Source organism: Hoplias malabaricus, chromosome 10 (genome assembly GCF_029633855.1).
Source record: "Hoplias malabaricus isolate fHopMal1 chromosome 10, fHopMal1.hap1, whole genome shotgun sequence".
NCBI classification, from domain to species: domain Eukaryota; kingdom Metazoa; phylum Chordata; class Actinopteri; order Characiformes; family Erythrinidae; genus Hoplias; species Hoplias malabaricus.
Genome location: NC_089809.1, coordinates 21,606,663 through 21,628,926, shown reverse-complemented (window position 1 = coordinate 21,628,926; position 22,264 = coordinate 21,606,663). Strand labels below are relative to the sequence as shown.

General features: G+C 37.8%; 2 protein-coding genes across 5 annotated transcripts in view; both read right to left on the bottom strand.

Annotated features, from left to right (window-relative positions):
- tg (thyroglobulin) overlaps window positions 1-2,282 on the bottom strand; it is a 52,544-nt gene extending 50,262 nt beyond the window's left edge. The window contains exons 1-5 of the mRNA XM_066682281.1: window positions 2,267-2,282; window positions 1,842-1,961; window positions 1,581-1,689; window positions 499-593; window positions 43-231 (exon numbers count right to left, since the gene is read on the bottom strand). Coding sequence (XP_066538378.1) covers window positions 43-231; window positions 499-593; window positions 1,581-1,689; window positions 1,842-1,961; window positions 2,267-2,282 — 529 coding nt within the window. The remainder of the gene's footprint in view (window positions 1-42; window positions 232-498; window positions 594-1,580; window positions 1,690-1,841; window positions 1,962-2,266) is intronic.
- Window positions 2,283-3,784: 1,502 nt separating this feature from the next.
- Window positions 3,785-21,698, bottom strand: phf20l1 (PHD finger protein 20 like 1). 4 transcript variants are annotated; one of them, XM_066683609.1, is made up of 24 exons: window positions 21,600-21,698; window positions 20,293-20,426; window positions 20,013-20,178; window positions 19,649-19,744; window positions 18,215-18,299; window positions 18,004-18,092; window positions 14,810-14,969; window positions 14,489-14,611; window positions 14,281-14,336; window positions 13,954-14,185; window positions 12,848-12,979; window positions 11,535-11,726; window positions 11,105-11,164; window positions 10,626-10,916; window positions 10,114-10,323; window positions 9,831-9,887; window positions 9,618-9,719; window positions 8,792-8,932; window positions 8,512-8,696; window positions 7,612-7,711; window positions 6,950-7,145; window positions 6,530-6,779; window positions 5,771-5,936; window positions 3,785-5,485 (listed from the first exon to the last, which is right to left on the bottom strand). In XM_066683609.1, the coding sequence occupies exons 2-24, from the start codon at window positions 20,373-20,375 to the stop codon at window positions 5,343-5,345; spliced, it is 3,315 nt and encodes a 1,104-aa protein (XP_066539706.1). In that variant the 5' UTR covers window positions 20,376-20,426; window positions 21,600-21,698; the 3' UTR covers window positions 3,785-5,342. The 4 variants fall into 4 exon arrangements, with proteins under 4 accessions (XP_066539706.1, XP_066539708.1, XP_066539707.1 ...); XM_066683611.1 differs by having other exon boundaries at window positions 14,810-14,966; XM_066683610.1 differs by lacking the exon at window positions 21,600-21,698 and adding an exon at window positions 21,365-21,445.
- Window positions 21,699-22,264: the final 566 nt, after the last annotated feature.

Below are 22,264 nucleotides of genomic sequence, written 5' to 3'. Positions count from 1 at the left end.
ACTAGCTTTTTTCTCTCCTTAGAAGAAAAAAAAAACACTCACATTGGGACGGTCTTCCATTCTGTCGTGTGCCATAGATCTCCATGCCCTCCAGGTCCACACACCAGCACTGACCTACAGTCACATCACACTGCACACGCTCAAACTCTCCTGAGTCTAAGCAACGAGGAACCAGAGCATCATCCCGTCTTATCAGTGTCCTCTGTCTCTGCAGCTGACAGGGTGTCAGGCCTGGGGACAGCAGAGTGCATCTTAGAGATCACACCAATATACAGTGGAAAACAGGGAAAATAAGGGCCACATAAGGGCCAAATAAAATATGTCTAACAAGGTATTATCTTACAAGTGTAAACAAGATTAACCAAGCAGACTGCCCTGCTGCTGGAGGCATCTTGTTTTTAGAAAACCATATTAATATTTTCCCTCAGTGTAAGGCTGTTGACACCAAATAGTTACTCAGAAATGTCACAACAGTAAATTAAACATTTAACTACTTACAATGAACCACAGAACCATTCTGTCGGCTTCCGGGGATTTCAGTTCCATCAGCGTTCACACACCAGCATTCCCTTCCACTATTACATTGAACATGTCTACACAAACAAACACACACACACACACAAACATACACATTCAGATTGATTAGACAGATTAGGGACAGAGATTAGACCAATCAGATAAGCAGAGTGATTAAATACATAAAAATAAATGTTATTTTCTGAAATAATGTGATAAAGACATGAAGAGATTAATATAACAAGCACTTTACAGGTGTGTTGTTCTGAGCGGTGAAATGAAAACCTTTATTATCTCTTAACTATGGCAACTGTCAAAGATATATAAAGCAACAAGTGAACAGTCAGTTCCTGATGTTTGTGTTGGAAATTTGAAAAATATCTGAAACATTTTGATAAGGGCCTTGTTAAAGTGGCTTAGATCCTTTTCCTTACCAATTTTTCCTGCTTTCAACACATCCTCAAAAAATGACTGATCACTTCATTCATTCATTCATTATCTGTAAGGCGGGATTACACCCTGGAGGGGGCACCAGTCCTTCACAGGACAACACACACATTCATTCACACCTATGGACACTTTTGAGTTGCCAATCTACCTACCAATGTGTGCTTTTGGACCATGGGAAGAAACCGGAGCACCCGGAGGAAACCCACGCAGACAACACACCAACTCCTCACAGACAGTCACCCGGAGCGGGAATCAAACCCACAACCTCCAGGTCCCTGGAGCTGTGCGACTGCAACACTACCTGCTGCACCTGCTGATCACTTAATGAACATATCAATGGTTTTAATCTTGCGGCTGATAGGTGGACCAATGGGTCTTGTTTTTGTAATTGGGATTAAATGGTTTCAGAGAAGCAGAAAATACAAACAGCCACTAGGACTAAAGTTCAGTGAAAAGGTATTTTTAACTTTCCTTTTTTTTTTTTTGGTAAATAAATGAAGAAAGAAAGCAAAAAAAAAAATGCTGAGGGAGAGAGAGTGAAAAACAGAGCATATGACAAAATACAAATACAGTTAAAGAACAGGAATGAGATCCATTAGCTCAGTTTATAAAACCTGTATCGGCCATCCTCTGAGCACTGGGGAATGTGGTCATTCTGCTGTGCTGACCCAACACTTCTCAGCAGTTCACATGAACTGCGGATCTCGGACTCCAACTGATACTCTAGAGGAAAGATGGTAATAAAACCCCTGAGATGCACACTTCAGGATCACTAATAGTCTCTGAGCAAACTGACACACACAGCAAGCAACAGTTGTTCTGGAGTGAATTACCACAGAGGAAAACCGCATGGAACTTCAAGCAGAAAGTCTTACCTGAAATCTTGCACTGAGTGATACAGCAGCTGCTGAGCAGTAAAGCCAAAGCACAAAAGAGATTCATCTTCGCTTCACTTGTGTCCTGCACTCTCTCTTCAATGCAAGAACACCCAGCCCCTGCAGCAAGAGCAAAGTCTTAAATACAGTGTAGTTCTGCATTGTCATACTGCTATAGCACTTCTGGAGTGTCTGGCCCCTTCAAAACATCAGGTTCTTGAGTCAGCATTCATGTGAATGTAAAAGATTGCAGAGCATTAATATGTGAGCAGCCAAGCTCGGAGCTTTGAGTACATTGAACAAGGTGGCCACTCACACCTGAAGAGCTTTTAGTAAGACTTACATCATGGGAAAGTCAGAGACGGACAATAGATGACTACGAGCAGCTCCAAGACTGCACATTTTGAACATTTGTAATACTGCACCTTGTGGTATATCCATGGTCTTTTACTTGGTAAATAGGTAAGTACTTTTTATCAAAGGAAAAAAGAACTTCACAAACAACTTCTAGAGTTGAACATAACATCACCTTAAACCCGACACAATGATTTCAGATTGTTCATAGGTGCCAGCATGGAATAAAACATTTTTAAGCTATATATCCTTAATTAGTTTTTGGAAAAGTACCATTTTTTCTACTGCCTAATCAGCCTCGTAAAACAAGTCTTTTTTTTTTTTTTTCCTTTTGGTTGTCAGAAAAAGGCACAACATGATCCATTCTGATTTTGCTCAGTTTCTTACTGAGTGCTGAGACTTTAAAACTGTACCACCCAAGATGAGATCACTGAGCAAAAAACAACTAGAACACTTATCGTTTAAAAGAACTGGCCTGTGTAGACAGGAAAAAAGTGGTGGTGTGATCCTTGTGCTATTTTGACCAAAGCAAGGCACAGATGTTTTAATAAGGCACCAGAGAATTGTGCTAATTTGTAAAAAAAATAAATAAATAAAATTTATTTATATATATATATATATATATATATATATATATATATATATATATATATATATATACACACACACACACACATATACGCAATTTGTACCATTTATGTAACATGGGATCAAATGTAACTTTTTGATTCTGAGAGATCTTTCAAACAGAACCTTTCACTACATCTGAAATGTCATAAGCAATGATTTTCTTCTTTTGTAGTTAAGACCCCCACAGGGCAGGTATTACTTGGGTAGTGAATTATTCCCAGCACTGCAGTTACACTGAAGTACTTTTGGCTTGGTAGTGTGTGTTGCACTGGTATGAGAGGATCACACAGCAAAGCTACTGTTCACTGTCAGACACATTTCTTGGTCCACCTTTTAGATATAAAGACAGAGGCAGTAGCTCATCTGTTGCTGCAGTATTGGTTAGCCATCCTCATGTCTATTATTGGTTAAAGGACTTGTTGGGTGTTTGTTTCTGTTTGGTGGATTGTCTTCAGTCCAGCAGGGATACTGCTGAAAGGTTTATTATTTAAAAAAAAACCTCCAGCTGCACTGCTGTGTCTGATCCACTTGTACAAGCACAACACACCAGTGATCAATCATTCACATAGTGTCTACTGTGATGGTCTTGCAGGTGTCCACATCTTTGTAAAACAGAGTGAAAAAGCACTACAAACATATGCAGAGCAACAGACAGAATAGTCTGCAATTTCAGAACTACAAAATGCACCTCTATGTTAAGTGGAGCTGATAAAAGGGACAATGAGCATATAAAAAGGTCATTTTGATGTTTTTTGGCAGCCGTAAGAAAGAATAAACTAAACAGTGATATTTCACAAGGGTGATAAAATCTTGAACAATATGCTTAAAAAATCAATTTCACTTAATGAACAAATAAACCAAAGATATGTAAAAATAATGTTTTAGAAGACATTGATTCAGAAATACAGATAATTCAAAGCTGATGGGCAATGATGAAGGCTTTACAGTTATTAGTCAGAATATCCTTTATTGAAGTACATAAAGTTAATTGCATTACGTTTTTTTTTAAATAAACTCTTTAGTGTACAGCTGGTATCATCAAAATCAACTTCAGTTCTAAACACTTTTATACAGATTAATAGAAATGTTGAATGAGCAGTCATTTCAAGTATGTTGTCCTGCTATACCTTAGTTTTCTCTTTACTCTTCTTTACAGTACATACAAACAGTATATACAGCCCACCCTACCCCTAAAAAAAAACAACAAAAAAAAAACAGCACTAACAAGCTTATAAAATGCATTTACATCCAGCTACAGACTAGCTAAGATGATGTGAAGTCCACCCATCTTGGACAAGCTGCCTGGGCTTCTTGTTATTCACTGTTAAAATGAAATGATCTGCAGCACATCACAGGGTCAGTGAGTTCTGCAGACAGCCAATCTGACAGCGACAACATCAGATGCCCCCTATTTAAAATTATTTGGGTAACGCTCAGATGAATTGCAAATCAACTGGCATTGAGGACCTTAGCAAACAAGACTAAGAGAAAGGAGTCAACACCTAGACTAGAGCACTGTAGCTTTTCCAGAAGCAACAAACCTCAGCCCCAGCTTAGGGGATGGCTTGCTGGCACAGACTGAGCCTAGCCTTAAAATTTAAGGGATGTAATGTATATAGGGATGAAACCTAGTCCTACACTACATTTTATTTTAAATGGTGTAACTGCTTTCAGAATTCTATATAGTCCAGAACAAGGCTTAATCCACATGTGGGAAAAGATCCTATTTTTTTTTTCTCCAATCAAGAATAATCTTGTCCCAGGAATATCAAAATGCCTGTGTACCTTTTAGAAATTATCCTTCTTTTAAGGAATTTGTTCTGTCTTACTATTCTAATGAAACATGTGAATGGAGCTATTTAAGTTCCATGTTTTTCCACCCGATCACAATTTTTATTCCCACGACTGCATGCAATGCAGTCAAATCAGCATTGATAGGATGTTTTCTAAAATACAACCACTGACAGGACAGTTGAAAATGCGTCTTCCAATAACACTAAACTAATTTTAATTAAAAAAAAAAAATATATAAGCTTTCATTAATTTCTTCAACAGGACAACAATTTTTAGAGTGATGTTTCTCTTCTGATTCAGCAAATTTTCTGTGCTCTGCAGTGTAATTAACTATATGATAAGCATTTCTAACAAGAGATGAGAAAGGGAACACCAGCTACCGCTATGGTATACTTGTTTAGGCTCTGCTAATTGCAAAGAGTGCAAGTGGACTCACTGTGTTCAACTGGACAGAATTTCATCTACTTCATGCTTTGTTGAAACTGTAACAGAGCACACTTTTAAGGTGCCAATGGTTTAGAAGTTCACAGAGCACAGCTCTTTCTCTTCTGATACTGCTACTGCTTAGTGAAGACAAAGGAACATGCCATAGACTCCATAGAGTCATTGTCCCTTCAACAGTACGATGCATGTTTGAAGTTCAGCGCATATGTGCCGTGGTGTCCAAAGGACCAGACAAACACATATAGCCCTTACGTGATTGCCTCGCTTCTGTGAGCATGCTTAGACTGAACACAGCGTGCTCATCTGTTGCACTTTTCCCAAGTCTGTCAGTAGCTGTTTGATTCGGCACTTGAGCTGAGGCAGTCTGGCCAGAGGATCTGGAGGCTCCAACTCTCCAGTAAAATCGAACCAGCTTTCCAACACTGAAGCCAGAAAAGGAGCAGAAATAAAGAGGAAAATATATACATATACACACACACACAGATATAAATTGACTTTAAGGAAAAAAAATATCGTAAAGTATTTGGAAGTCATAAGCAATGGTAAACCGATGACTAACACATTCACAATGGTCTGTAGCAAAATGGCACAAAGTAAAGTTTCAAAAGTAAAATATGAATAGGTGCAAATGAATAATAAAATCTATTTAATGATGAAATTATATTTACTACATTGAACATATACTGAAAATGAGTACAAAACCTCACCGTCAAGCTCTTTTTCAATGAGATCCATGCGGCCAGCCAGCTGGTTCTGAACATCCTCTATGTGTGTGAGCAGGTTCATCTGCCACTGCAGACAATTTCTGCCCTGCTCCATCTGCCCCAAACTGCTGTCTCTCATGCAGCCAGACAGTGAAATAGCACTACTCACCTGTGTCCACACACAAAATGACCACAATAAGCATCAGACATCACAATCAGAACTCTTAGCACCAAAAATAGCTGACAAGTTTATAAACCAATCATATAGTGTGGACCATAGACCATAAAGAAATAGGGTAAATAAATAAATAAATAAATAGACCATATGGGAATTATGTCCCACCCGTTGTCTCCTGCTGTACATTTTATTTGCCCCGTTTCACACTTTTCTTCAAATAGTCAGGACCCCTACAGGACCACCCTCTTACCTACACCGTGAGGGCCCTGACCATTGAAGAAATGAAAGGGTGAAAGGGGCAAATAATGTATGTAGAGCAAGAGATCGACTACCATCTAGAATTGTAGAATTACAAAGTGCCCCTGTAGGGTCAGTGGAGTTGAGAGAATGGACAGTGAGTGTAGAAACAAGGAGATGGTTATGGCTGGTTTATGTATATTGATCCTTAAAACTAAAATATATATCTGAATTACTGAGGTTACATTCGGAATAACTGCCTGCCCAAACAATCCTACTCTATCTGCAATATGGCACATCAGTTTTAAATATCAGTTTTAAAATCTAACAAAGCAGAAACCAGGTACCTCTTCCTCCTTTGGTACAAATAACAGTGCTTGAGAGGTAGTCTGGGACCCCTGCTCATGTGTTTGTTGGTGGCCTGTGCTAGAAGGCTTCTGGTAGCTGTGCTCGCTGGTAATATAAGTGTCAGGGTTCGAGTTCTGATTGAAGTGTTCCTGAAACAGGATGCAGTCAGGAACTCCACCCATAGGCTGGTCCTCATCCGAGTTTACCCAGGAACGAGCCCACAAGTGCAAACTGGGATTGTGTTTGTTCCTTGGAAGAAATAAATATTTTAAAAATCATGCCCACATCTCAAATCATACACAAAAGAAAAGACTTAGTATGATATTTAGAAAATATGTAGTACTAAAGGAGTACAAAAAGCAGTTATTTTTTCTGTTTCCCTCTACCACAAACACACAATCAAGCAGGAATGTTCTTACTGTAAAATGTCCATCTTCAGCTGTAGGCCATGAAGCACCTTTTTAACACTGTAAACATCAGCCAATAACTGATGGGTAGAGACAATCTTCTTGGCATTTTGATGAGAGTAGTTTTCTGCCAGGAAGGATAAGCCATACATATGGCCTTTATATAGCCAATCTTTATCATGTCGATATTTCGCACTCCATCTCTGCCCTGGTGAATTAAACAGTTCATGTATTAGATTAGAAATTAATATAAAAGTTATGCAGATAACTGCTAGCTTTATTCACAACTTCTATCTTGCTAATGTCTTAAAAAGTAAAAAAAAATTGTCAGAACACATGGTGGTAGGACATACAGACTAATATTCAACACTTAAAATGTCTCTCACAAAAAGATATTAAAGTATATATTTATTTTTTATTCCCAAGACATACAGTTTTAGGCATTGTTTGTAATTTACATGAGAGCATCTGATTGTAAAATAATATTGTATACATCTCCAGATTTAAACCCATTGTTTTATTTTGACTGTTAAATACTAAACTCTAAAGACACATGATAATAAATGGACCATTTCAAACCAATTTTAATGACTTTTTTTACAAGTTGGTACATTATGAAGATGTAGGCAAAATGCACTGGAAAATTTCTGATGTGATTTGTGGATATTAATGACCTGGAGGATCTCTGCAGATATAACAGATATAATGTTCAGGGATGCTGTCCTCAAGGAGACCCATACATACACTGTGCTGCCAACACATGCACTCCTCACACTGTAAGAGAAAAACACAATCACAGAAAGGGAGAATTAAAAAACACACAACTGTTTACTACATGCAGCACCAGGAAAACAACTTTCAGCTCCCTCTGATCCTGAATACTAGAGGTCTGTTGTCCTCTGTAGTTTAGCGACTAGATAATTTTTTAATGCTGGGCTAATGCTAATTTTGATTGCTGATATCAAGGAGGTTTAACTAAAATTGGATCCAAACTAGCACAAGTGTGCACTCTGTAAATATGTACGAGTTACCTTCTAACCCAATTTTTTTTTTTAAGGTAACCAAGTTTTTGACTAGATAATGACTTATTTATTGAAGTGTGTGGCTGCTTCATTACCTCATGCATAAGAATACTACCAACAGGTGAAAAGTTGTTTCTATTCCATTTGCCTTTGGAGTATGCTCTGGTCTTAGAATATTCTAGCAATTTCCGGTAAAACTCTAGCCCTTACTGACAAATGTAATTGCTGGCGGCAGAAGCAGAAATCTAATCAAACATGACTGGACAGCTCTTCCTTAGAGTATTACATCCAATACAGAAGTACAGCTGAAGCCACTTCAGGTTTTTTTCAGATCCAAAAACAACAAACAAATGATCCAATCCATTAAAACATTGGAGCTGCCAAATAATGTTGTATTCTGCATTAGACACACTAACTTAAAAGAATAAACAGTCTGAATTCTGAGGCCACTTGAACTTCTGGTTCCTGGATATGAATCACCACTATGGCAACTGTAATTCACTTTACAGAAACAGGAACTTGACATCATGTTCAGTGATTCTAGTCTCCTACCTGAATCATGAAGCCATTTTCTTCATCCATTTCACAGATGCATCGGACAATCTCATTAGTAGATTCATCCTCCTCATCCTGGAAGTCTTCCATGGTGAGAGAGTCAAGATCCTGGTTGTACTCATCTCCACTGAACAACAAGGATTCTGTGGTAGAATCTTCCAAGAAGTCTATATCTGACAAGTCTGGTTTAAAAAAGATTCAACGTAACAGAGCATGGGATGAAGAGAGTTCTACAATAACAAGGGATAAAAAATAACTTTCAGAACTAAATACTTACTCTCTCCAGTGAGATCAACCGACAGTATGGCACGGGGGTATTGGAAGGCTGAGTGTTTGGAGAAAGAGTTTGAGGAAGAGCGATGAAGAGGGTATGATCTCTCCAAGTAAGAGAGAGACATCTCTTCCAAGTCAGAATAACCTGATGGAGCACATATTGGCAATAAGTTAATGAATCCCTTATGGAATTACCAAGTGAAGAATTGAGGGAACCCCTTAATTAATCATTTAAGGAACGAGTAAATTAATCATTCAGGGAATCCCCTAGTGAATCATTTAGAAAATTAGCAATTATTTTGGAAATCTTAGAGAATCTTTTAGAGAAAGGGAAGATAAATCATTTAGGCAAGGAGTAAATTAATAATTGTGGGCACCCCTTAATCATTTAGGAACCCCTTTTGATATATTTAACACTTTGTATGGTTTTCTTAAACAAGAGCAGCATGAACCAAAACAAACTGAATTTAAAAGTAATTAAACATTTGGACAACATTTAATGACTTCTGGCACTGCTGTGTGTGGCAGCCTTTCAAGAAGCTCTGATTTGCATTTATAGATTCCCTTATATTTTTATAGTCTATAAAATTTTTCCTCATGCGAATTGTTTTTCTTGCTACTTTCTGTTAAATTTACTTTGGGATCAATAAAGTATCTGCCTAAATATCTAGTGCAGTCAACTTCATCTTTATCTCTGTTCAGCCAAAATTATTTAAAGTTTGACAAGTAAAATGGTCTTTTTAGAATAACTGAGCACCACATACACTTTTCTAATACTAAAAAAGACAAGTTTGAATTTATATATTTATATTACAAAAATAAAATCTCACAGTGCTGTTTAGATTTCTTCTTCTTCTTTTTCTTTTTCTTCTGTTTTAATTTGAAAGGGTCCTTTTCTTTTCTGTCTCTGCGTTCTTTATCCCTCTTTTTCCCTGATAAAAAAAAATGACAAATCGTTACATAGCAATAATACATTCTATGTATTCTAAAAATGGAAAAAAAAACAATATCAATCTACAAATTTATCAATATATAAATGATACCTATGAGCTGGCATTTTTCTTCAATTTTGAACTTCCTTTCAGGTTTGACACACAGTCCTGAAAAAAAAATTGATTTACACATTTATAGGGTAACTTTATAGACTTCTATCTATGGCTAGCACTTCTTGATAACCAAGTAATGACAGAAAGTGATGTGCGTGAAGTTTTCCATAGTGTGATATTGCTGTCTAAGAAATACAAATAAAACTCACTAACTTTCATGTAAAAATATGGATATGAAGTTCTTTCAAACCATCCAGCTTAGTAACTTTGGGTCACGTACCTGTATCTAGATGTTTGTCCTTATCAACAACCTTCTTAATCTTATCATGGAAGTTCTCGAATGTCTTCTCTTTAGGAGGTGGAGGCAGTGAGACTTCTGTGCTGTCTGAACTGACAGAGGCAGAGGATCGCTTCTTTTTACAGAACTTAGGAGGTTTTGGCCAAGATCCAGCAAAGTCCAGCTGTAACATATGGCCTTGTGGAGACACAGCTGTAAAAGGAAAGCAGCACTGTCAACCTACTGGGCAACTTAGCTGTAAGGTCTGTTCTTGTAAGTAGTGTAAAGTTTATTTTACATATTTATTTTTAATTGAGAAATAACTCAAAATTTACTCATCCATTAAAAATGAGACAAAACCAGATGAGAGGAAAAGACAATGGCTAAGAGCGTATTTATAAAACTGAACAAATCAAATTTTGCTTATAAAAAAGTAACAATAACATCCAACTACAAAAACCAACATTAATTCATCTCATGCATATATCCCTAAATTTCACTACAAGTACACATACAGGAAGAAGTGGAGACTGTCCTACGCCTCTTGCTGTCAGGTATCTCCACTAGGGTGCTGGTGGGTACAGAAGCAGATGTAGCTCTAGTGCGACCCCCTCTCTCAGGCGAGCACACTTCACTTTCCAGTTCCTTATCAGTATTGTGGTAATACTTCAGATGGTAGTCCAGAAGTTTGGCTTTCCGGAAGGCTTTAGAACAGCCAGGAATTTGACACTTGAACTTATTGTGGTCCAGGTCAACCAGAGGCTCACTGGATGATGTGGGGTCATCAGATCTTTTGGTGTTTATGACTGAAAAAGAAGCAGATGTGGCCTATGTTTACTGTTCTTTCTCTTTCTTAAAATTTCAGCAAACATTCATATGAAAAGTCAAACATGTTTATAAGTTTTTTGTACAAATAAGCTTTTAAACTCTGTATTTCACATAATATTGTCTCATTGAGCTGAACAGTTCTACTTTAAAAAAAAAATGTACATACTAGGTTCCCTGGCATGCTTGTTGGCTTTAGGGGTCCTGGAGGCAGACTTCAGACCTGCAGCTAGGTAGAGAATGAGACAGAAAGAGGCAGTGGGAAGGAGAAAGAGGCGAAAAAAAGACAAAAATGTGTTAAATTTGAAATTTGTAATAAAATACATCTGATTAACACTGACAAATCTGACAATCTCCATGGCTGAACTGCCCTTAAGCAAGTCACCTAACCCCAACTGCTCCCTGGGGGCTATGGCTGGCTACCTGCTTCTCCAGTTGTGCATGTATGTGTGCGTGTTTGTCCACTACAATGGATGAGTTAAAAATAGAGACCCCCCCAGAGGATTAAAAATTAACACATTTATGCTTCCACTAAACCATTAAACAAATAACAGCCACCAAATTTAGATTATAGTTATTGACCTGTTTTAACACCCTACCTGTTACAACAGGTGATTTCTCAGCCACTGCTGAATGAATGGTTGGCAACAAGTCAGCTGTCCTTTCCTTCTCAGTGGATGGAGACTGAGCAGTTTGAGGGAGAGGAACTGAAGAGGTATGCATGGTAGGAGTTACAGTACTTGGCTTGTTTGATGCGGACTCAATCTTTGCCACAGAGCTGCAATCACTATCTGAAATTTTTTAAAAAATGTTTCATATAAGTGTTTAAATACAGTGACACGAAAAGACTCACCATGGCCTAGCCATAACTCCCATCCATGTTTTTAACTACAAAAAACGTGTAAAGTTGTATCCCTCCATGTAGAAAACAAGGTTAACTAATCAAGCATGCATAACCAGGTCTTAACAGTAATCATTGTCTTCTGCATTAAGTGTTTTATTTGTGCCCCTGGGACTCTACCTTAAAACTAAATCTGTAATTTTCCTCCAGCTGTGTGAAACCTTGAAATAAAGTACATTTCTGAATATCTCAAATATTTTTACACTATAACATACAATTGTATACATTTCCTATTCTTTGCATTAATATACAGAGTAAATCTCTAAATTCACCCTGTACTGCTTTAGACTGCAGTGCCCAAATCAATATTATTTTAGAGAGCATTAGCAACTGCAGTTGTTGTGATGGCTACTGCAGTTGGCTAGTCAGCCAAAGGCCACCTTGAGGGGTTCATTCATTATCTGTAACTGCTTATCCTGTTCAGGACGCCAGTCCTTCGCAGGGCAACACACACTCACACATTCACTCACACCTACAGATACTTTTGAGTTTCCAATCAACCTACCAATGTGTGTTTTGGACTGTGGGAGAAAACCGGAGCAACCCCACAGCGACACAGGGAGAACACACCAAACTCTTCACATACAGTCGCCTGGAGCGGGACTTGAACCCACAACCTCCAGGTCCCTGGATCTGTGTTGAGGGGTTCAACATTCAAATTCTAAACCAGGAAAGTACAAGCTGGTAACAACTGTAAAATAGGTGGGTCACTAATGTTATGATGCAAAGTATGTGCAATTTTATTTTTATTATAGGAAATTTTAGTCTTATATAATGAAAGCATGTTTCTTCTAGTAATTTGACTGGATTTTTGTAGTCAAGTGTTATGAATATTCATGACAAAGTTTTTAAAAGAAAGTTGTTCCATGTAATATTACTGCATAACCGTCTTAAAAGAACAAACACCACATCCTGCTGATCACAATCTTCAGAGACAGCCTTAAGAAATCTATGTAAAAATGAGAAGTACAGCATATAGCAGGTATGTGTACTGCAAAGTGTTTGTCCTACCTCTCTGAGTGTTGTCTGTTTGAGGTGGGTTGTGTATGGAATCCCGGTTATGTGGTGAAGTGGGGCAGGTGGAGTCAAAGGTTGTTGCCAGGCGTTGAGATCTTCTCCGCCTTTGAGGAGAGCCTGGAGGTGCTAAAAAGACATGATTACTGAGATAAAACAATATACTTTATTTAATTAATTTAAAAAAAAATTATATGGTGCTTTTCCACTGCATGGATTCTACACAACTCTAGTAGACTCTTTTTAGGCTCTTTTGCTTTTCCACTGGCCAAATCTGGAACCGGGTACTCTTTTAGTCCCTGCTCATGCCGGGGTCCAACTGTGCTGAGTAGGTACTACATTGTGACATGTTAACACTGCAGTCTACTGACTGACCAGAGAGACATGTCAATCACCATGAAATTCAGAGCTCCAGCACAAACATGCTACTTGTAAAATCTCTTCAGTTACAGTAGCTTTCACATTTGTTTTTAAATTGGACACACAATGGTACCTCATAACACTACCTCAAGGTGTTTTGAAGAGGTTCAAATGCCCATTGGGCCTATGGCAGACGAAAATCTCCAGCTAAAGCCGAACATGCAGCAAGGAAAACCGATCTGTGAGAACTGGGGCACAGAGCCATATTCAGTCCAAAAAACAAAAACAACATGCAAATACACAATGGGTAAACAGTGCTTATACGCTGTTGTTGTGGTCTTCCATGCCTGCAATTTCTGTTAGAGAATGGGTTTTGCAGCATCTCTGGCTCCATTTCACAGGGCAGCTGTGCTAGTGGAAAAGCAACAAGCTTTAAGTGAGCTGAGCCAAGTCAAGTAGAGTAGAGTGCAGAGAGTGGCTGCCTACTGCTTTGTGCCTCTGTTCACTACCCCTAATCACTAGTGAATGTGTGTGTTCACTACAACGATCACTAGTGTGGGTGTTTGTTCACTGCCCATAGTCACTACAGTGAGTGTGTGTGAAGAGTGTTCGCTGCTCCTAATCATTATTTTATGTTTGTGTGTGTGTGTGTGTGTGTGTGTGTGTGGAGGTTACAAATTTCATTGTACTTCAAATTCTGAACCAAGCTTTGACAATAAATGTTAATATACAAACACACCTACCTGTGTGCATATCTGAGATTGTGTGAATGGAGCTAGGAGAGGGGTTAGGCTCTGCTGCTGTGCTTGCACTACTGACACTGGACTCTCCAGAATCATGTTTTAGTCTTCTCGAGCGAGAAGAGCCTGGGGAAGCATTGGTGAGAGGCACAGGGTGCTTCTGTGCAATGAAAGACTGTGCTCCTTCCTCCCCTGGGCTGGTACTGGCTGCCGGAGCAATCTGTGAGGAGGAAATCTGCCACACAATGAAAAGAAATACAGAAAATTACACTGCTGTCAAGAATGCACAAAAGGAACATTTAATATAATGTTAAATATAGGCCAATTCACCATTTGCGAAGACATGAGAAGATCTTCTTTGCAATCACTCTCATTCTTTAAACATCCTAAACCCAGAAAACGAATATAAATAAATAAATAATATTTTTAATATATCAACTAGCATAAACAATGTACTGGCAAAACCATGCAGAAAAAACACATTCAAGGTCAATATTGACTGACTGGGTAAAATATATTTTAACAATTTAAAGTTTACCTGCAACTTTGTTGAGGCGAGCTCTTTTCGCATTACAAAAGTTGCCTTGTCTGCTTCTTCTTTTTGTTTTAGCCATTTCAAGCTCCTCAGAGGACGGCTTACAGTCTTCCTCATCAGAAGAGGCTTAATAGGGCAAGGAGACAGACACATGATTAGAACGAAGATCTTATGATGCCATAATCCTCTGCAATAGGAAGGAATTTTTTTTAGATCCCATTCCCCCTTTACAATAATATTACATATAATCAAAAACAGTCTACCATAAATCACCAATAAGAGAGCATTGATTAAGCAGTGATTAGACTAGGAAACTCTTAGTACCAAGTCTGTCCGAATCATCGTTATCATCCTCATGTTCAAGTTCATCAAGCTCTGTTCTGTCCTCTCTGTCTTTGTTGCTGTTGGCACTAGTGCGAGGCCTACACCCTCCCTTATACTTGGCAGCAGCTGTCGCAGCCTTCACAAGGGAAATCCAGTCCTGCTTCAACACACAGAACAGGTCACTTGTCATGGCCAACAAGAATAACAGATACAGCAAAGAAGACTTATCTAGGAATATATAACACTTAAGGTTATAACAAATACTACATTTGAAAAACACATACATACATATACACACACACTTTGAGAGTTAAGAAAATAGCATGCTTTAATAGTTACTAAAATACTGCCAGAGAACAACTAAAGCTAGGCAAAACAAATCGAATTTAATTCATACAAACAAATATACTCGTAATACATTTTAAAGCAACATTCATAGATTATACATTTATATTTAACAACAAAGAGAGAGAAAAAAAGAAAACAAGACAACATAACAGGATGCAATGTCTCTCAGCATTCTGAAGTTGTCACTAGCAATTCTTTGGTTCCTGATCAAAATGATTTTATTTGTTGTATTATTGTATTGAAGTTTGTTATATTACACGTTTAAAAAAATGGTAAGATGGGAAGAAAATGCTCAAATGCCCAGTTACCACTAAGAATTAGATTATACACCAATCACAAATCACATTGTGTAGGTACCCCTCATGCAATTATAACAGCATTAAACAACTGAGGCACAAATTCCACAAGACCTCAGAAGGTGTCTTGTGATATTTGGCACCAAGACATTAGCAGAAGATTATTTAAGTCCTGTAAGTTTCAAGATGGGGCATCCATGTATCTGACTTGTACATCCTACAGATGATCAATCACACCAAAATCTGGGGAAAATGAAGTTCAAGTCAACAGCTTAAACTATTTTTTTCCAACGTGGCAGGGTACATTATCCTGACAAAAGGGGCCACTATTATTAGGGAATAGTGATGCCAAGATGAGGTAGACTTGGTCTGCATTTTAGTTTAGGTATGACTTACAGGTGCATCTCCATAAATTAGAATATCATCACAATGTCAGTTAAAAAAGTGAAACTACATCCTATAGATGCATTACAGAGTGATCTATTTTTAAGTGTTTTTTTTTTTATGTTGATAATTATGGCTTAGAGCCTTCAAAAACACCTGCAAACGTTTCCTAAGCCTTTGAAATGGTCCCTTAGTCTGGTTCAGTAGGCTACACAATCATGGGGAACACTGCTGACTTGACAGATGTCCAGAAGACAGGCACCGACACCCTCCTGTTGTATCCAAGCATATTAATGTAAAGTTGAGTGGAAGGAAAAAGTGTGGTAGAAAAGGGTGCACAAGCAACAGGGCTAAACTCAGCCTTGAAAGGATTGTCAAGAAAAGGACATTCAAAAATTTGTGGGAGATTCACAAGTTGTGGACTGCTGCTGGAGTCAGTGCTTCAAGAGCCACCACACAGACGTATCCAGGACATGGGCAACAACTGTCACAATCTTTTGTGTCAAACCACTCATGACCCAGAGATAATGCCAGAAGCATCTTACCTGGGCCAAGGAGAAAAAAGACTGTGATGCTTAGTGGCCCAAATTTCTCATTTTTCAGAGGAAAGTGAATTTTGCATTTCATTTGGAAATTAAGGTCCTAGAGTCTGGAAGAAGAGTGACGAGGCACACCATCCAAGCTGTTTGAGTCGTGTGATGTTTCCACAATCAGTGAAGGTTTGGGGAGCCATGTCATCTGCTGGAATTGGTCCACTGTGTTAGGTCAAGTCCAAAGTCAGCCAGGGAATTTATTCAAGCTTCCCTCTGATGACAAGCTTAATGCGATACGGATTTCATTTTGTAGCAGGACTTAGCGCACCTGTCCACACTGCAAAAAGTACCAATACCTGGTTTAATAACCAGAGTATCACTGTGCTTGGTTGGCCAGAAAATTTGTTTGACTTAAATTCCATAGAGAATCTATGGGCCACAATCAAGAGAAAGATGAGAGACACCAGACCCAACAATGCAGATGAGCTGAAGGCCATTACCAAAGAAACCTGGGCTTCCATAACACCTCACCAGTGCCTCCATGCCACGCCATATTGATGCAGTAATTCATACAAAAGGAGCCCCAAGGAAGTATTGAGTGCATATAGTGTACACAGTTTTAAAGTTGGCCAACACTTCTGTATTAAAAATCATTTTTTAAATTGGTCATATATAATATTCTTCTTTTCTGTGACAAAAACAATTGGATTTTGATTGGCTGCAAGCCATCAACATTAAAAGAAACAAACATCTGAAATAGATAATTCTGTTATAATAAATCTATGAGTTTCACTTTTTGAATTGGATTACTGAAATAAATTAAATTTCTGATGATATTCTAATTTATTTAGATGCACCTGTATTTGGCAAAGGTATTGCCAGGACTGAAGGTTTTACAGCAGAACATTACTCAGACAGCATCACACTTGCCTTCTTCCTGTAGTGCATCTTGGTGCCATCACTTTTCCAGGTAAGTGAAGCACACACACTGCCATGTGACATACAAGAAAACTTATTCCATTGCTCCATGGTCCAGGTCTGATACTCAAATGCCCAAAAAAAAGCATGCTCAGTGGGTCAGAATGGACACATTGACCAGTCCTATTTGCAGTAAACTGTGATGTATCCTTCTAATACAGCCAGCACCGATATGATTTCATTAGTCTTCCTTGAACCATCTTTGCTAGCTAAAACCTACATACCAGGAACATACCAAAAGGCCTGATATTTTGTAGGTACTTTAGCATATGTTTGATGTGTCTAATATTTTGGTTACTGTCAAAAATGCTTGCCCATGTTTCCTGTTTTAAATGCCTCAACTTTGAGAACTGACTGTTCATTTGCTGCTTAAATTCACGAGTGGTTATTGACTGCAGGTTTACACAAAGCAAGAAATGTTAATATGGCAAATGAATCAAAGCTTTTAAATGTTAGTATACGTTGTATGTAAATAAGGTGCATACTAGGTACACTTCCACTAAACTCAACAATCACTGGACACAAGATTAAAAAAAAAAAAAAAGATGCTTTTTGAGTTCTTTCAATTAAAAGTAAAGCTGTAAAAGGGACTCTGAAAGCACTGGAAAGCATCCCCTTGCAATTATGAGAGGGACTGATAGAGTGGTTAACTTACTTGTCCTTTGGCATCTTCTGGCATGGATTTTATATGAATTCTTTTTACACATCGGACAACCCCATCATAAAACAGGACTGTGTAGGTTCCTAAGAATAAAGAGATATTGTAGAACAAACCACTATAATTACTATTTATTTCCAATTGGACAGGTTTTTGATAACCTAAGTCAGATAAAGTTTATATGACACAGACAAGAGATTTCACTTGCCCTCTTTGTTGACACTTTCGATCTTTGCAGGGTAGTAACGACAATCTGTCCAACGAGCAAGGACCTCCTCACCATCCCTTAATTCCTACAAAGAAAAAATATATATTATTTATTATTGAGCTGACAATGCATTACCTAGCATAAATAAAGTAACAAGTTCTATTTTAACATTACATTAATCAGTGAAATGCTTTAAATATGTAAACAGAACAACAAAGAAGTTAATATAAAATATAATACAAAACATTACTATTATAATTATTATAATATTTCTCACTACCTTAAACAATTCTGTGAAAAACATTTATCCCCTTCTTAATCTCTGCTTTTGTCACACTTTTGTCATTGAAATTGTACAAAAGGACAAGGAGAACTTGAGCAAACTAACACATTTATCATCTCAGTTACTGAAGAAAAAAAACAAAAAAAAAAACAACAACAACTGCATCACAAACAAATAAATTAAATTATTGCCTCCTAAAAAATTATCTGGTTGTACGTAAATAAACTATAAAACTTACAATAATGGGAACAGTTTACAGTCCAATATCACAGCCCACTCCATTTCCCGAACTGTTTTTATTCAGCTAATCACAGTGCTACCAGCTTCTGGAAGCCATTGGTAAAAACGAACAAGGTAGATGCAGTTCCAAGAAACAAGGCCAACCCACAGTATCTTTTCAAAATGCAGCAGATGAAATTACACTAATCATATTAACAAATCAGATAAGAACACCAACTGTCCAGATGTGTCACATCAGTTTAAAAAATGCCTGTGTTAACTAGATCCTAGCCACAGATTGTGCTCTCTAGGACTTCCAAGAAGCACCAACTGGAGTCGAATCTGCAGGGTCTGAGCATAGGTCAATTTACCTGGATTCAAACCTGTAATCTCCAGTGATCAGGTCAAATACTGTGAAAGTCATTTACATATCAAGTAAAGCAATTCCATTTTGATCCATTTATTTTATTTGGGAATCTGTAAAATCATTTAAAACTATTTTGTGCTTACTCATGTGGACTTTGTCTTATAATAAACTGTTTTTAAAAATCTATAAATTACTTCTGGCACAAATGCTAACAAATGAAAAATCATGACTGCACTGCCTTTTAGAAATTATGGGAAATTAATTTAATCAGCTTTCATATCTCCTTACACCATAATTAAGGGATTTGACATTTCAAAACACAGAGTAGCACTCTAAATAAAAGAGAATGAATATGAAATACTGTGAAAATAACCCTACAGACTCATTTACTTCTACAAATAAGCTGAGGCAAGTTTACCATGTACATTCTTCAGAAATGGATGAGAGCTTAGATAAATCTTAACGCATTTTGCAGTAATCAATGCAAGAAAAAAAAACAAGTAATTATGAGACAAGCAGTTAACAGAGAGCCAGATCAGGGCAGATAGACGGATGGTTTATGTACTTGTCTCTGTTGCTGCAAGTCTGTTTGGTCCTCAGTGTTCTCTGTACATCCAGGAAGCTCACGCAAGCGAGATGCTCTCATCTCGCCGAGTCTCTCCTGGTAAAGATGTTTGCAAGAAAAAAATATTTTAATTAACCATCTCATTAACATTTGGTTAATGAGAGTAATGAACAAATTCTCTCATCTACATAGTGTTATTATTTTCACTAGAAGATTTTTGTGATGCTGGTAACTAAGTATTTACACTAAAAGAAAAAAATGCAGAAATAATCTCTGGATCAAATTCTGTCTAACCTTTGGAAAATTACTTCTAACAAAAAGACGTTTGCGTACATAATTTACAGTATTAAAAATACACAAAAACCTCTTCCTCTTCTTTGAGTCCCTCTTTACGGAGTGCTGGTCTATCTAGTGGACGGAGTCTATTGCTGTCCCATAGAATCCACTCATCATATCGATGGCTCCAGCGGTCAAAGTGGACAAGCATCTTCCCTTCATCATAATCAATCTTCTCAATGCGTGAAGGATACCTATATGGTTGAAGTTTTTTCAAACAGGGAAAATAAGTTACTGAAATAATAAGATAAAGAAATAATAGGAAAATGTGCTTGAAAGGGATTTTAAAAAGTGAAAATAAAAGTTACCATTTTTTTAAATAGTCTTGAGCTTCCACTCTGGCTCCAACCTCAAACGTAATCCCAGGCCGATTAGGGGGTTTCTTACTCATCTTCAAGGCTATATGTTCAGGTCTTTCTCAAGACACGGATGTTCTTTTAGCCTGTGAATTATCACATGTATTATTATTCACGTAAAAGATGCAGTGGTTTGGAGAACAGAGAGCTGAACCCAGCATGACATTTACATTTTACTCATACACCAAACCAATTGATCTAGATTTTGACCAAGTTTATTGGTCAAAACCGGGGAGGCAAAACAACAACAACAACAACAACAACACACGCAGGCAGGCAGGCTGCAGTTCTATGTTTGATCTCTGCATGATCATTTTCTTCGCTCAAAGTTCAGTTTTAGCTTTTGATTCTTTGCGGGTGATATTAGAGATTACGTTAACAGTCTGTTATGGTGTGGTCTTATACCAGAACGGAAAAGAACCCTGAGGGAAACGACCAAAAAGCGATAAGAACCCTGAACTCTGATTGGCCTATCTTTAAAAAGTAAAGAGAAAAACTCATATTTTACTCAGAAACAAGATTTTACATTGAGACAATCGTTTTTCAATATATTAGATGGAAGACTAGATTTAAAGAGCACATGGGACAGACCTAAACTTTATCGAACGAGTGTTTTTACTTAATATTAGAAGCCAATTGCAGGAAAGTTAGCGAGCTGCTGAGCTAGATAAAAGGGTTAGCATAAGCTGCTAACGATACACAGCAGTAATAACACTGACTACAGCATTTTTATTTCATTTACTGCTACTGCAAAGGAGCCTAGCATATTTCACTTTATCGGGGGTGCTTGAGTGCGTTTTTGATTTCCTCCTGATCACCGAGACAAAATAAATGCGTTTGACCCAGTTTGTGTCAGTGTTAGCTGGCTGGCCAGTCGTATTTTCATTGAACTTGCAGCTAGGCAGCTAACAGGAGCTAACGGTAGCGGTTCAGGCAATTTCTTCTGTTTTGGGAGAACTGAATATGTACAGACACTTCGCTTTTGATAACAAGTGCTATTTTAATAACCCTTTAAAATCATTACAATTCATGCTGAAACGCGCAGCTGTTCTTCTGGGCCGTTCTTCGTTTACAGTAAGCTGCAACTGTAGCAGCTGATCGGACCTCTGCTCGTCAGTTCTTCTACGAGGAAATAAAAGTAATGTTTCCAAACAATAACGCGACAGTTCAGCTCGATCTGTTAAACGGCTACAGCTATGAACTCTGTCTGAGTGTGAAATTCTCCCTACACTGTCCAGACCCAGAGCCCAGGGGTTTACCTTTGCGAATTCATTGAGCGCTGTATCGGTTCAGTTCCCACTGAGCTCCTCTCTCTTCACTCTTCAGTTCACAGACATCTTTAACAGGCGCACGCCGCAGCCGCCGCGTCACACGCACGGCTCACGTGACCCACACACGAATTCTGACGCTCGCTTAAAACCTGACTACACTGTAACTTAATTAATGTAATATTAAGGGTTGAATTGTGGACCTACAACGTGCTTTCTACAAGGTTTTACATTTGTAAAAAATCTTATTAAACTAAAATCATGAAGCCAATTCCAAACAAACAGACAGGTTTGTTTTCATACAGTGTGGGGCCATTAAATAGTCCTCCATTCCTTTTGAAGACTACTTTAAACATTACACTAACCTAACCTTAAAAACAACTTTAATTTTAATCATTTTATATATATATATATATATATATATATATATATATATATATATATATATATATATATATATGCGCAAAAAACAAGATATATCTTGCCCACAGTGTCCTGAGTCCACTGATAAAGGAACCATGTGGCAACAGATCAGCTATTGTCACTGAATTTACATCTGAGAGATATAACAATGAGGAAGTGTGTCTAATAGAGTGGACACTGTTTAAAACCTCAAGCAGCACTGCTGTGTCTGATCCACTCGTACCAGCACCAAA

Excerpts from the sequence above, each read along its gene's own strand:
- phf20l1 (XM_066683609.1), bottom strand. The coding sequence starts at position 20,375 with ATGAGTAAGAAACCCCCTAATCGGCCTGGGATTACGTTTGAGGTTGGA. Across the intron at positions 19,745-20,012 it reads GACTCAAAGAAGAGGAAGAG|GAGAGACTCGGCGAGATGAG; the intron begins GTTTTTGTGTAT and ends CATCTTTACCAG. Across the intron at positions 7,146-7,611 it reads TATCTGCAGAGATCCTCCAG|GGCAGAGATGGAGTGCGAAA; the intron begins GTCATTAATATC and ends TTAATTCACCAG.